The sequence below is a fragment of the Triticum dicoccoides genome, chromosome 1A (genome assembly GCF_002162155.2).
Source record: "Triticum dicoccoides isolate Atlit2015 ecotype Zavitan chromosome 1A, WEW_v2.0, whole genome shotgun sequence".
Lineage (NCBI taxonomy): Eukaryota > Viridiplantae > Streptophyta > Magnoliopsida > Poales > Poaceae > Triticum > Triticum dicoccoides.
In genome coordinates this window covers 474503206-474515766 of record NC_041380.1, presented here as the reverse complement: position 1 = coordinate 474515766, position 12561 = coordinate 474503206, and the positions used below count along the sequence as shown (strand labels likewise).

The following is a 12561-nucleotide window of genomic DNA, read 5'->3' as shown; positions in this document are numbered from 1 at the left end:
CACGATGACTCTTTTTTCTATTTTTTTGAACAACACTAACTTCCACTATTCAATGGATAATTGCAAGTTTTTTATTGTTTTGTTTTTTGAGTGAAGGATAATTGCAAGTTTGCTTAGAATTGAAACTACAACCACAAGTTGTTGCTGAGAAATAGATGTTCTCCTATTTATTTTACTATTGATAATTGGGTGCATTGGCGTGCGACTCCATTGAGCGATGAGGGCAAGGGAATCTCCGGTTAGTAGTTTAGGTTAGGGTTTTTAGTCCTCGCAGGTGCGACACTCGGGCGGATGGCGGCGCCTCTTCTTTGAGTTTGTCTTCCAGGCTCCGATCATCCTTGAGTGCGTCCGTCTGGACGTAGTAGACGGAGTTTCAGCATAGATTCCCACCATCTTCTTGGGGCGGTGAGGTTAGGGTTTCTCGTCATGTGACGAGATTTTGTGTCAGGTGTTTCAGATCTATGCAAGGGTTCAATGATTACGAATGTGCCTTCAGGTCGATGGTCCTTAAGGTCATGTGCACAAAGACTTCTCGGCTGTCATCGACAAGGTCAAACCGACTCCAGTAAGAGCGACGACATCGGCGCGTCGGCGGCTTGTTCTGACGGCTGTAGTGGTCATTCGGTGGTCCCAGGATCTCAATATATTTCTTATTATGTTTGAGATGCCATGTACTTCCAATGAACTTTTACATAGATCTGATCTTTTTGGCCAAGAAAAGGTGAATTTGATGGCTTTTGGAGGGGACTAGTTGCTGGTGTCACGAAGGATTGCATGTGAGCTCCCATTTTTCTTTTGTTTTTTAGAAATGCATGCTCTAGCCAATGCGATCAAAATACTGATCTGGTAGAAGACTTTTTGGCTTTGATACCATGTAGAAGTGCATGCTCTAGCCCATGCAACCAAAATACCGATCTGATGGAAGACCTCTTGACTTTGATACCATGTAGAAGTGCATGCTCTATCCAGTGCAACCAAAAGACTGATATGATGCAAGACATCTTGACTTTGATACCATGTACAAGTGCATGCTTTAGCAATGCAACCAAAAAACCGATCTGATGAAAAAGACTAGACAATACATTTATATGTCAGCACTATTGAACAGCTAACATCCAATTTTAAATTTTCAAGTTGTTGCTCAGAAGTCAGAATTGAAGCTGCAACCACACGGTGTTGCCGAGAAAATAGCATCTTTGGTTTTGCAAAAGAGTAGTATAAATTACTACTGCTAGTAGTTGGCGTCACGATGGGATTTTGAACATGTACTTTCCTTTTTATTTTCCTTCCGACGGTTGACTCTCATTTTTTAACAGATATAGTATAATCATCCAAGCTGTTGTTCCATTCCTACAACTACAAGAACACACACCATGGATGCATCCAGCAACTCGGCATTATCACCATATCTTCTCGGTCGCTCATGGCCCAGCCGCTACCATTCCTCGCGCCACTCGTCACCTTACTCTTCCTGGCGGCGGCAACCACGACGGCAACAGCGGCCGCAGACGGTGTCCCCGCCGCCGCCGGCAATGGCGGCATGACGCACCTCCACTTCTACTTCCACGAGATATACACCGCCGGGCCGAACGGCACGACGGCGGCGGTGGCGTCCCCGCCGGCGGGCGCCAGCGGCTCGGCCTTCGGGTTCGGCTACGTGGGCGTGGTCGACGACATGCTCCGCGAGGGCGCCGACCCGGCGTCCCGCCTCATCGGCCGCGCGCAGGGGCTCACCGCGGGCGCCTCGCTCTCGGAGGTGGCGATCACCACGTTGCTCAACTTCGTGTTCACGGACGGGCCATACAACGGCAGCACGCTGGCGATGTTCGGCCGCGCGGTGCTGGGCTCGGTGATGGAGCGGCCGATCGTGGGGGGCACCGGCGCGTTCCGGATGGCGCGCGGGTACACGCACAGCCGGATGGTCGACTCCGCGGACCCCGGGAACCTGCTCGTCCTCGAGTACGACGCCTACGTCTTCCACTAGGAAATACGTACTCTACTGGGACGCGGAGTTTCTGCTTCCGAACTCATCTGCACCCACATTGACAACACATCAAATTATCTATCACACAAAAAAATAGATTTTTTTGATTTTTTTTAGTATTTGTTTTGATTTGTTTTGATTTTTTTTCAGACCAGGAGCGTATCAGCCTGGGCACCGAGTTGAATTTCCGTACTCTACTACCTTTTTTGAGCATTAAAACTTTATTCATCAAATAAGAGCAAGATCATTTACATAAAAATGCAGAATAAAGTCCGGGACAACGTCCCAAATTTCAGACTTGCTAAGACTAAAGCTATGCTTTGCTAAGCCATCCGCTACCATATTCGCTTCTCTGCTACAATGAGTAAAACTGATGCTTTTAAATTCCATGGCCATAAGAGAGCATTCTACTACTATTGGAACATCAGTTCTCATGTATGTGTTTGGGTCAGATATAGCCTTCAAAGCAGTCGTACAGTCAGACTCCAAAATAAGCTTAGTGCATCCAAGATTTACTGCAAGGATCAGACCACACCTGATAGCTAACAATTCCGCAGAGCTTACACTAGACACATGCGGTATTGCTTAATTTGCTTGGTGGTTTCGATTCGTACATGTTATTCTGGCTTTAATTCAAAAGTCTACATGTTTTCTCTTTCCTCAGCAACAACAACAACAACAGCAATAAAGCCTTTAGTCCCAAACAAGTTGAGGTAGGCTAGAGGTGAAACCCATAAGATCTTGCAACCAACTCATGGCTCTGGCACATGGATAGCAAGCTTCCACGCACCCTTGTCCATAGCTAGCTCTTTGTCGATACTCCAATCCTTCAGGTCTCTCTTAACGGACTCCTTCCATGTCAAAATCGGTCGACCCTGCCCTTTCTTGATATTCTCCGCACGCTTTAGCCGTCCGCTATGCACTGGAGCTTCTGGAGGCCTGCGCTGAATATGCCCAAACCATCTCAAACGATGTTGGACAAGCTTCTTCTCAATTGGTGCTACCCCAGCTCTATCTCGTATATCATCATTCCGGACTCGATCCTTCCTCGTGTGGCCACACATCCATCTCAACATACGCATCTCCGCCACACCTAACTGTTGAACATGTCGCCTTTTAGTCGGCCAACACTCCGCGCCATACAACATTGCGGGTCGAACCGCCGTCCTGTAGAACTTGCCTTTTACCTTTTGTGGCACTCTCTTGTCACAGAGAATGCCAGAAGCTTGGCGCCACTTCATCCATCCGGCTTTGATTCGATGGTTCACATCTTCATCAATACCCCCATCCTCCTGCAACATTGACCCCAAATACCGAAAGGTGTCCTTCCGAGGTACCACCTGGCCATCAAGGCTAACCTCCTCCTCCTCACAGCTAGTAGTACTGAAACCGCACATCATGTACTCGGTTTTAGTTCTACTAAGCCTAAACCCTTTCGATTCCAAGGTTTGTCTCCATAACTCTAACTTCCTATTTACCCCCGTTCGACTATCGTCAACTAGCACCACATCATCCGCAAAGAGCATACACCATGGGATATCTCCTTGTATACCCCTTGTGACCTCATCCATCACCAATGCAAAAAGATAAGGGCTCAAAGCTGACCCCTGATGCAGTCCTATCTTAATCGGGAAGTCATCGGTGTCGACATCACTTGTTCGAACACTTGTCACAACATTATTGTACATGTCCTTGATGAGGGTAATGTACTTTGTTGGGACTTTGTGTTTCTCCAAGGCCCACCACATGACATTCCGCGGTATCTTATCATAGGCCTTCTCCAAGTCAATGAACACCATATGCAAGTCCTTCTTATGCTCCCTATATCTCTCCATAAGTTGTCGTACCAAGAAAATGGCTTCCATGGTCGACCTCCCAGGCATGAAACCAAACTGATTTTTGGTCACGCTTGTCATTCTTCTTAAGCGGTGCTCAATGACTCTCTCCCATAGCTTCATTGTATGGCTCATCAGCTTAATTCCACGGTAATTAGTACAACTCTGAACATCCCCCTTGTTCTTGAAGATTGGTACTAATATACTCTGTCTCCATTCTTCTGGCATCTTGTTTGCCCGAAAAATAAGGTTGAAAAGCTTGGTTAGCCATACTATCGCTATGTCCCCGAGACCTTTCCACACCTCAATGGGGATACAATCAGGGCCCATCGCCTTGCCTCCTTTCATCCTTTTTAAAGCCTCCTTCACCTCAGACTCCTGGATGCGCCGCACAAAACGCATGCTGGCCTCATCAAAGGAGTCATTCAGTTCAATGGTAGAACTCTCATTCTCCCCATTGAACAGCTTGTCGAAGTACTCCCGCCATCTATGCTTAATCTCTTCGTCCTTCATCAAGAGTTGGCCTGCTCCGTCCTTGATGCATTTGACTTGGCCAATATCCCTCGTCTTCCTCTCCCGGATCTTAGCCATCTTATAGATGTCCCTTTCACCTTCCTTCGTGCCTAACCGTTGGTAGAGGTCCTCATATGCCCGACCCCTTGCTTCACCAACAGCTCGCTTTGCGGCCTTCTTCACCATCTTGTACTTCTCTATGTTGTCTGCACTCCTATCCAGGTATAGGCGTCTGAAGCAATCTTTCTTCTCTTTAAGTGCCTTCTGGACATCATCATTCCACCACCAGGTATCCTTATCTTCGCTTCTCCTTCCTCTGGACACTCCAAACTCCTCCGAGGCCACCTTACGAATGCAAGTCGCCATCTTCATGCACACATTGTCCGCATCCCCTCCTTCCTCCCAAGGGCCCTCCTTAAATACCCTCTCCTTGAACACCTGAGCTACCTCCCCCTTGAGCTTCCACCACTTCGTTCTAGCGACCTTGGCACGCTTATCCCGCTGGACACGAATCCGAAAGCGGAAGTCAGCAACCACCAGCTTATGCTGGGGTACAACACTCTCCCCAGGTATCACCTTACAGTCTAGGCACGCACGCCTATCTTCTCTTCTCGAGAGGATGAAATCAATCTGGCTAGAGTGTTGGCCACTACTAAAAGTCACCAGATGTGATTCTCTCTTTCTAAAGAGGGTGTTAGCTACAATCATGTTGTAGGCTAGAGCAAAGCTTAAGACATCTTCTCCTTCTTGATTCCTGATGCCATAGCCAAAGCCCCCATGCGCCCCTTCAAAATCTGTGTTAGATGTACCCACGTGGCCATTGAGGTCTCCTCCTATGAAGAGCTTCTCACCAATCAGTACACTCCTAACCATGTCTTCCAAGCCTTCCCAGAACTCCCTCTTGGTGTTCTCATTGTGGCCTACTTGCGGGGCATATGCGCTGATAACATTGAGAACCAAGTCCTCAGCTACCAGCTTGACCAGGATAATTCGGTCCCCACGTCTCCTGACGTCTACCACTCCATACTTGAGGCTCTTGTTGATCAAGATGCCTACGCCATTTCTGTTTGCAGCCGTCCCCGTGTACCACAGCTTGAAGCCGGTATCCTCCACCTCCTTCGCCTTCTGTCCTCTTCATTTGGTTTCTTGGACGCAAAGGATATCAACACCTCTCCTCACTGCTGCATCAACTAGCTCCCGAAGCTTCCCTGTCAGAGACCCTACGTTCCAGCTACCTAAGCGAATCCTCCTAGGCTCGGCTAGCTTCCTTACCCTTCGCACTCGTCGAGTCAAATGCGAAGACCCTTGCTCATTTTCCACTACATCCGGGCGCCGATGTAGCGCGCCACTAAGGATGCGACGACCCGATCCTCACTCACTTGCCACCGTATCCGGATCAAGATACGGCGCGCCACTTGGGGGGTGACGGCCCGGCCCTTGCCCATTTTCCACCACACCCGGGTTCCGATGTTGCGCGTCGCTGAGAGGGTTACGCCCCAACGAAAATCTTTTGGGTTTCATCTCCATAAGAGTGGCTGAGTTTTACGTTGGCTCGCCAAGCCTATCACAACCCTCCTCCTTTACCCGGGCTTGGGACCGGCTATGTTGAGACAACATAAGCGGAGTTTTCTCTTTCCTCAGCACAAATGGAAATTTATTTGTAGGCATTGATCCGAATCCCGAACATTTGTACTTGAAACATGAACATTTCTTGTTTGATACTGTATATTACACCTGAGTCTCACTCTCCTAAGTTGGGTTCCTCTTAGCGCATGTATTCACTACAGTACAAGTGTGCCAACCTGTGTACATACAACAAAAGAACAAGAGATCAGAAGGTGAGCTCGTCAGCGAACGCCTTGGCCAGCTTCTGCGAAGGGCTGAGGCTCCCGCCGCGGCTGATCCGGAGCGACTCGATCGACTTCTGGATCTCCATGGTCATGGCGCTGTCCACGCTGCCCTGCGACAGCCGCCTGTGCGCCTTCTGCAGGTGCAGCTTCAGCGAGCTGGTGCTCAGCCCCACGTTCTTGCCGCATATCGGGCACACCTTCATCTCAGGCCGCTTCTGCTGCCAGTCCATCGACGCCTTGCCGTGCAGTTTCTTGTCCAGAGCTAGCAGGGCCTTGGCGAAGCCGTCGTTCGGTTGTGCGCGGCGGTGTACTTTCTTTAGTAAGTTCCAGGCCTTCGCAAGCGTGAAGCCCCTGAGAAAAGTGGCATCTTAGTTTTAGTCTTGGAAGTGGGAAAGTATACGGCATCAAATGCAGATGTGACGAAGCTAAAATTCCTACTTTCTGAGCATCAAGTAGGCAAGGACGACCGTGGCGCTCCGGCTTTTCCCTTCAAAGCAATGGATGAGGACCTTACCCCCAACACGGTCGACCTGGTCAATAAAATCTGATGCTTCTTCAAAAAGATCGCTGATGTTTGCATCATCATCATCACTAATCTGCACAAGATAGCACAGTTGGTTTTCCATCAATACAAAAAATCAGAATTATATAACACAGTACTAAACCAAAGGTTGACGCTCTTACTGAAAAGTTCTTGTACTGAAAAAGATCAGGAAACTGGGTATCAGATTGACCAATCTCATTCGAACACAAACATAGTATATGGGTAATGCCCAAATGCTGGAGGGTGTACTTAGACCTTGCAGCGAGAGCCCCACCTATAAATAAGTTGTTGACCACGAGAGAAGGTCGCTCAGTATTTGCAGCATCAGAGACCAACGATGTCCTTTCAATGATGTGTTCAAGGCGCACCTGCAAGTTATTCATCATCAGACTCACTAGCTGCTTGAGAAAAAAGAGCTTCATCTATGTTCTAATCCAGATCTTTTGGCACCCACCTTTAACTCGTAGGCATCTGCCGCCATGTTGTTCTCAGTTCCATCAAAGAATCCAGAATGAAAATTGTTCTCCTGACAAAATCTGATCACGTCGGTCTTAAACGCTTCATTCCATTGTTCTATCTCCTTGAGCAATTCAGGATCGACATCAACCTATTGCATCATAACAGAAATTCTTAACTTAAGTTCAGCATTATTTTTATTGCCAAACACAAGTCAACCTCATACACATGAACCAGTCAGTGCTGGTCAGTTGAAGGGCAACCTTTCGGCAAAATATGAGGTTGAATATCAATGCTACACTTGTATGAATTTAGAGAAGACAGCCCCAAATATAATATGCTATACACTGAAAAAATCAACTTGACTACACAACACAATCAGAAAAGTAATATTTATTGCCAATGCCGGTACCAGAGCTGCAACTTGTGGGGGGTAAAATGCACGATTGAAAAAATTGCACTGAGTTCGAGAAAATATAATTACATTGTTTCTGGGTTTTTACGCGAAATTTTACTTCTATGGGATGGTTTTGCAAAGGTAAGGGCTTAGTTGACCCCACAGCTTCAATGTGACAACGCCATCGTTCATGGTGTTTCGAACACAACTAGATCCTCACGTTTTTAGTTAGAAACCTCAAACTCGGATTCGCGGGATTCTAAAAGCACAAGAATAGGAATAACATAAGATTGTAAATTTGTAATGTCATGCCCACTTGAATCCTACAGGATTTTATTTGCAACGACGTTTGTTTGATCGCTACCACAGGAAAAGAAGATTCTTTACAAGAGTTTTGAGTGGATGAAAAAATTCCTAGGGAATGTAATGCAAAGGAATCCTTAGGAAATTTTAAATCAAAAGAAGCCCTTACCTTCGGAGTCTTATAAAAATCACGAAGTCTCATTGTCATTCTACTTCGGGGAGCATCTGCACTCCACTTCAAGTGTTTACCACTCCAACTGTCCCTGGACATAGGAGAATCTGAGCTTCCGCGGGATCCCGCAGAAGATGTCTTTGTGGCATTTTTTTGGGTTCCAGAGTCACTATGAGGGTCACTGTTCACGTGCTTATTAGGTGGACAAGGGGTACTGTAGCTGGCTCCCGGAGATGGGAAATCAGAAATTGCAATATCATTATGGTCAGATTCCTCAGAGCTTTTAGTAATTATGGACGAGAAAACTCGCAGAACACCATCCAATTTTTGGTATAGCTGGAGAAGAAATAGATGGAAACCCTCCAGATCCCTAAGAGCTGCACGAAATGCCACTCGGAATTCATGAATCGCAGCAGCATTGTCTTCATCAGAAAGAGAGCAGCAAGAATCAGTGGAAGTGATTGCCTCATCAGGTCCAGGAATCCCAAGCTTACCACCGGAAATTTCATATAAGATATTCGCGGAGTGGTCCGAGTTATTCAAAATGAGTTCTACAACTTTGGGATACCGTTCATGATCTTTGACACGTCTCCCTGCAGGTGGGCGACGGGGCACCCCAGTGTCAATTGCTACAATGTGGAAAGTCCCGCTCGCACTTTCAGCATTTTCTTGTACACTTCTCAATGCATCTGCTTTTCCTGACATGAGGTCCACCTCCGGAGAATCTAATCTTCCGTTTGCAGAGTGGAACTGTTTTTCTTTTTGGAAAATATTAGAAAACAGTGGGTTGGAGTTTTCCAAAGTGCCCTTAGACTCCTCAAATCTGTCCATACTGGGCAAGGATGATCTATCCGAAATCATCAAGTTTGCCGGATTGCCACGCCAGCCAAGCTGGCGGCATGGGAGCCTATCCTCATTCCTGAGTATCAGATCTAGCATCAAGACCCTTCCAAGGGATGAAGAAGTAATACACGCAGCTTGCCGTGAACTGAATGCCTTTGGACTCTCTAGCAGGGGTGAGCCATGAAAATAACTGGCAAACAAGGTGAGAATTAACATCTTATATGCAGTTCAGAGTGAGAAAATGCATACATGATCATATTTTTCCTAAGGGGCTAGCAGTACCTCATTAGAAGAAGACATCGGCTTAGCTCAAGAGCTTCCAACAATTCTGAGCAAGTCATCTCACCAATCTCATCATTATTTGAAACCGCTATTTCTCGTGCTTTTTCTGCGGCATGTTTTATCCCCTGCCACTCCAGACTAGAATTATGCACTATCCTAGCCTGCAGTTTTAGAGGAAACTGAATTAGAAATCCAATGATAATTGTTCACATAAAATAAGTTTAAAGTATTCACTGGGTGTTCGCATATACTTGTGGTGTCTGGACTCCAAGCAACCGTGCAAATTCATATCCCAAAAGTTCTGCCTGTGTTGCCATCCTTGACGCTGCAAACTTTATAACAGCTGCTTCTTCTTTTGGTAAACCATTGTTACCCGCACTAAATAGAGCAAAGAATACAACGCCACCAGAGTTCACAGTCATCTAAAAAGGGAGGAAGAAGAAAGCAGCATGTCAAGTGAACGAGTAAACAAATATGAAACTACAGAACAATAATATGATTAGGCCTGATCTACAAAATGCTAATCCATGTTGGAGGCCCGCCAACTGCCTTGAAAGTTGATCTCAGATGTGGAAAAGAGAGTATAAACTAAACTTATTTTTCTCGCTAGCAACCTAGGAAGAATACAAATCGGCATGACAACAGACAGCAACAAACCTCAAGAGCTTTAGTCATCTCATCTTCAGAGTGTTCTGAACTACTACTGTGTTCTGTATGGTGCAGAGATGACAGCATATTCCATGAAAAGCCAGATGATTCAATGTCCAATGCAGAAGCATTCCCAAGCCTCTCCCACAAACTTATTTCAGGAGGCTGATCAAGCGTAGGATTCTTTTCTCTGCTCGCCGCTTCTGCTTTAACCACTTCCTCCCTATAGTGAGCAGAGCAGAGCACAGTAGCAAAACAATGATAGAGCATTAGCACAACGAGCATAGAACGTTGATTTGCAAGCTTATGATCATTTGTGTGGCACAAGGAAACAAATCCCTACATACTACTACTAAACAAAATCACAAGGTAACATTTAGATTTTTATTTACACAAACATATATATATATATATAGTGCAGGCACGCTAAACAAATAAAAATGTAGAAGATGCCATCATGGGTAATTAGTTTTCTGCAAACTCTAGGCAGATTATTATTCTACTAATGGAGTCTTGCCTGTACTGCCATCGTTCATTTATATAAAAAAAAGTTTCTTGGTTGGAGAATATCAATATAATGCAGATCAACACATAGTATACATATACTGCATGCTGGCATAAGGTTAGAACTACAGTAATCAATATGTACCATTATATCCAGTTAGGTTTTAAAGGATGAGTGTTGAATTAATCATTAGTCAAATAGAATCTGGCAAACTAAGATGACTCTGAAGGCTTAAGCAGAGTTATACGTGTGTGTAATGTATTATCTTAATATAGCAGAGTTAGAGTATTTTTGTGGAGAGGAAAAAATATACAGTTAAATATACAATCTAACCTAACATTACACCAAAATGCAGTCGAGGTATCAATGTGTTGGTATTTAGCATGCTCTCTAGTTAACTCTGGAAAGTAGAGAAACTGAAAAGAGGATTCAATCTTGTTCCCAAGGTGAGTATTCAAGTAAGGTTCCATAACCTATTTGCATATACGAGATTTGCATCAGAAGGTTCTTTGGATAAATCAGCATAATGTTTCTACAGTAGCTTTATCCAACAAGTAGATTAAGGTCACTTGTTTAGTTTAGCGACACCAGATAATCAATTGAGAAATAATCATGACTAGGATGTAGATGAATTTAGGCAAGCAACCTTAAGTCTGCGCTGCCAAAAAGTGAGAAGCTTCCACTTGGCATCACTTCAATCCTTGAATTGCGACGTGGGAACCCAGATGGGCGAAATGTCCCGCTCCGCAAACGTACCAATGACACCCATTTCTCGAATGACTGTGCTGTTGTTGAGATATCACCGCCAAAGAACAAAGAAACCACCTATACACAGAAGTAGAAATTAGGAAATCCAAACGATTGTGGTCTTCAGGTTTTCTCAGTAAGGAAAACCAAGAAACTGGATATCACAATCGAATGCTGCAAACGGGAACACGTACACGAGAGGGTAGCTTCAGATCTCTCTCCAAGTTTTCCTACAAGAAAAGATAGGTTTCTTATGTTTAAATTTTTTCTGGAGTGGAAACAAATACATTTAAAGCATTTTGGTAGCATAGTTCACCAGCATGTTGTGATTGATGAGAGCATTGCGATGCAGAAAGACAGATGAGAAACACAAACAAGATCGGTTCTTTCTAAAGTGGACAGGATAAAATTGGAATTCACGAGTACAAACAAGCAGAGTAGTGCGAGAGGTTAGGTCTAACACTAACATGAGAACAACACTTGCAAATTGCAATTGTTTTTATATTCTCGCCTGCAGGTGAAAGTCAAATGCTCAAATTAAGGTCTACGCTGTCCCGATGTTGCATTGAAAGTTTCCCAACTTTTAGCACTTCTAAAACCTAAATTCAACACTGTAGAGCAATCAAAAGCTGCAGACCGACGGAGACTAATAATTAAAGGAAAATCTCAAATAGTCATAATTTCTGCCTAGATTCGATCAGGAGGTGCCGACATAGACCAGCCTACGATTAATGAAGGCGCATTTGGGTTTTCGGCAGTTCAACCCAAACACCGGAGCACATTATTCCCCTTTTCCCCCAAATCCCACAAGAACCACCCAGAACGCGCCGGATCCGTCTCGAGACGGAGCAAGAAACGGGGGAGAAGCGAGCGAGCTCACCCTGGGGAAAGGGACCGGCGGCGGCGCCTCGCGCTCCTTGCGTGCCTCGTCTTGCCGCGCTGCCCCCTGTTCCATGGGAGGGAGGGGCGGGCGCGGGTGGCCGTTTGACGGCCCGGGAGCCCGGCGTGATATACAGGCTCGTGTAACCGCCCGCTACGGCGCGTAGCACGAACGGCCGGCTCCCGGGGGAGGGGAATGCGGGCCGTCAAATCCGCCGGAAAGGGTGAGGATCTTGCGCGGGCTTTCGTGCCCCGCTCCGTGCCTTTCCGTCTATGGTGTCGGCTTTTTTCCCGTAATGGAGGGTCGGAGAGGGGCGAACGGTAGGGAAGACGAGAAAGTAGAGAGGGTGGAGTGGACGCGGAGGAATTGATCCGGGCACCAGTGATCCCGGATGAACAGTAAAATCCGAAAAAATAGTAAAAAAATTCAAAAAAATCTGAATTTTTTTGTCAAGAAACTTTAATGTTTTTTCTACATGTGTGCTAATTTTCGTGATGAAATGACATTTGTGGAGGTGTCAGCAAAAAAAACAAAATCATGCTCCAAAAAAACTGTTTTTGGAAGCATTTTGGAGCATCGATTTTGTTTTTTTTGCTGAGACC

The 12561-nt window shown here is 45.7% G+C and overlaps 2 protein-coding genes across 2 annotated transcripts; one reads left to right on the top strand and one right to left on the bottom strand.

The window, feature by feature from the left end:
* The first annotated feature begins 1413 nt into the window (after positions 1-1413).
* Positions 1414-2250, top strand: LOC119302539 (dirigent protein 21-like). The gene has a single exon (XM_037579604.1). The coding sequence runs from the start codon at positions 1424-1426 to the stop codon at positions 1982-1984; it is 561 nt and encodes a 186-aa protein (XP_037435501.1). The 5' UTR covers positions 1414-1423; the 3' UTR covers positions 1985-2250.
* Positions 2251-5975: 3725 nt separating this feature from the next.
* LOC119280234 (dual specificity protein phosphatase PHS1-like) lies at positions 5976-12266 on the bottom strand. Its single transcript, XM_037561155.1, has 11 exons — positions 11960-12266; positions 11274-11309; positions 10979-11157; positions 9837-10050; positions 9431-9601; positions 9180-9340; positions 8052-9087; positions 7181-7333; positions 6867-7094; positions 6621-6778; positions 5976-6533 (listed from the first exon to the last, which is right to left on the bottom strand). The coding sequence occupies exons 1-11, from the start codon at positions 12032-12034 to the stop codon at positions 6164-6166; spliced, it is 2781 nt and encodes a 926-aa protein (XP_037417052.1). The 5' UTR covers positions 12035-12266; the 3' UTR covers positions 5976-6163.
* Between the last annotated feature and the right edge of the window lie 295 nt (positions 12267-12561).

Excerpts from the sequence above, each read along its gene's own strand:
- LOC119302539 (XM_037579604.1), top strand. The coding sequence starts at position 1,424 with ATGGCCCAGCCGCTACCATTCCTCGCGCCACTCGTCACCTTACTCTTC.
- LOC119280234 (XM_037561155.1), bottom strand. The coding sequence starts at position 12,034 with ATGGAACAGGGGGCAGCGCGGCAAGACGAGGCACGCAAGGAGCGCGAG. Across the intron at positions 11,158-11,273 it reads ATCTGAAGCTACCCTCTCGT|GTGGTTTCTTTGTTCTTTGG; the intron begins GTACGTGTTCCC and ends TTCTGTGTATAG. Across the intron at positions 9,088-9,179 it reads CGATGTCTTCTTCTAATGAG|TTATTTTCATGGCTCACCCC; the intron begins GTACTGCTAGCC and ends CTTGTTTGCCAG.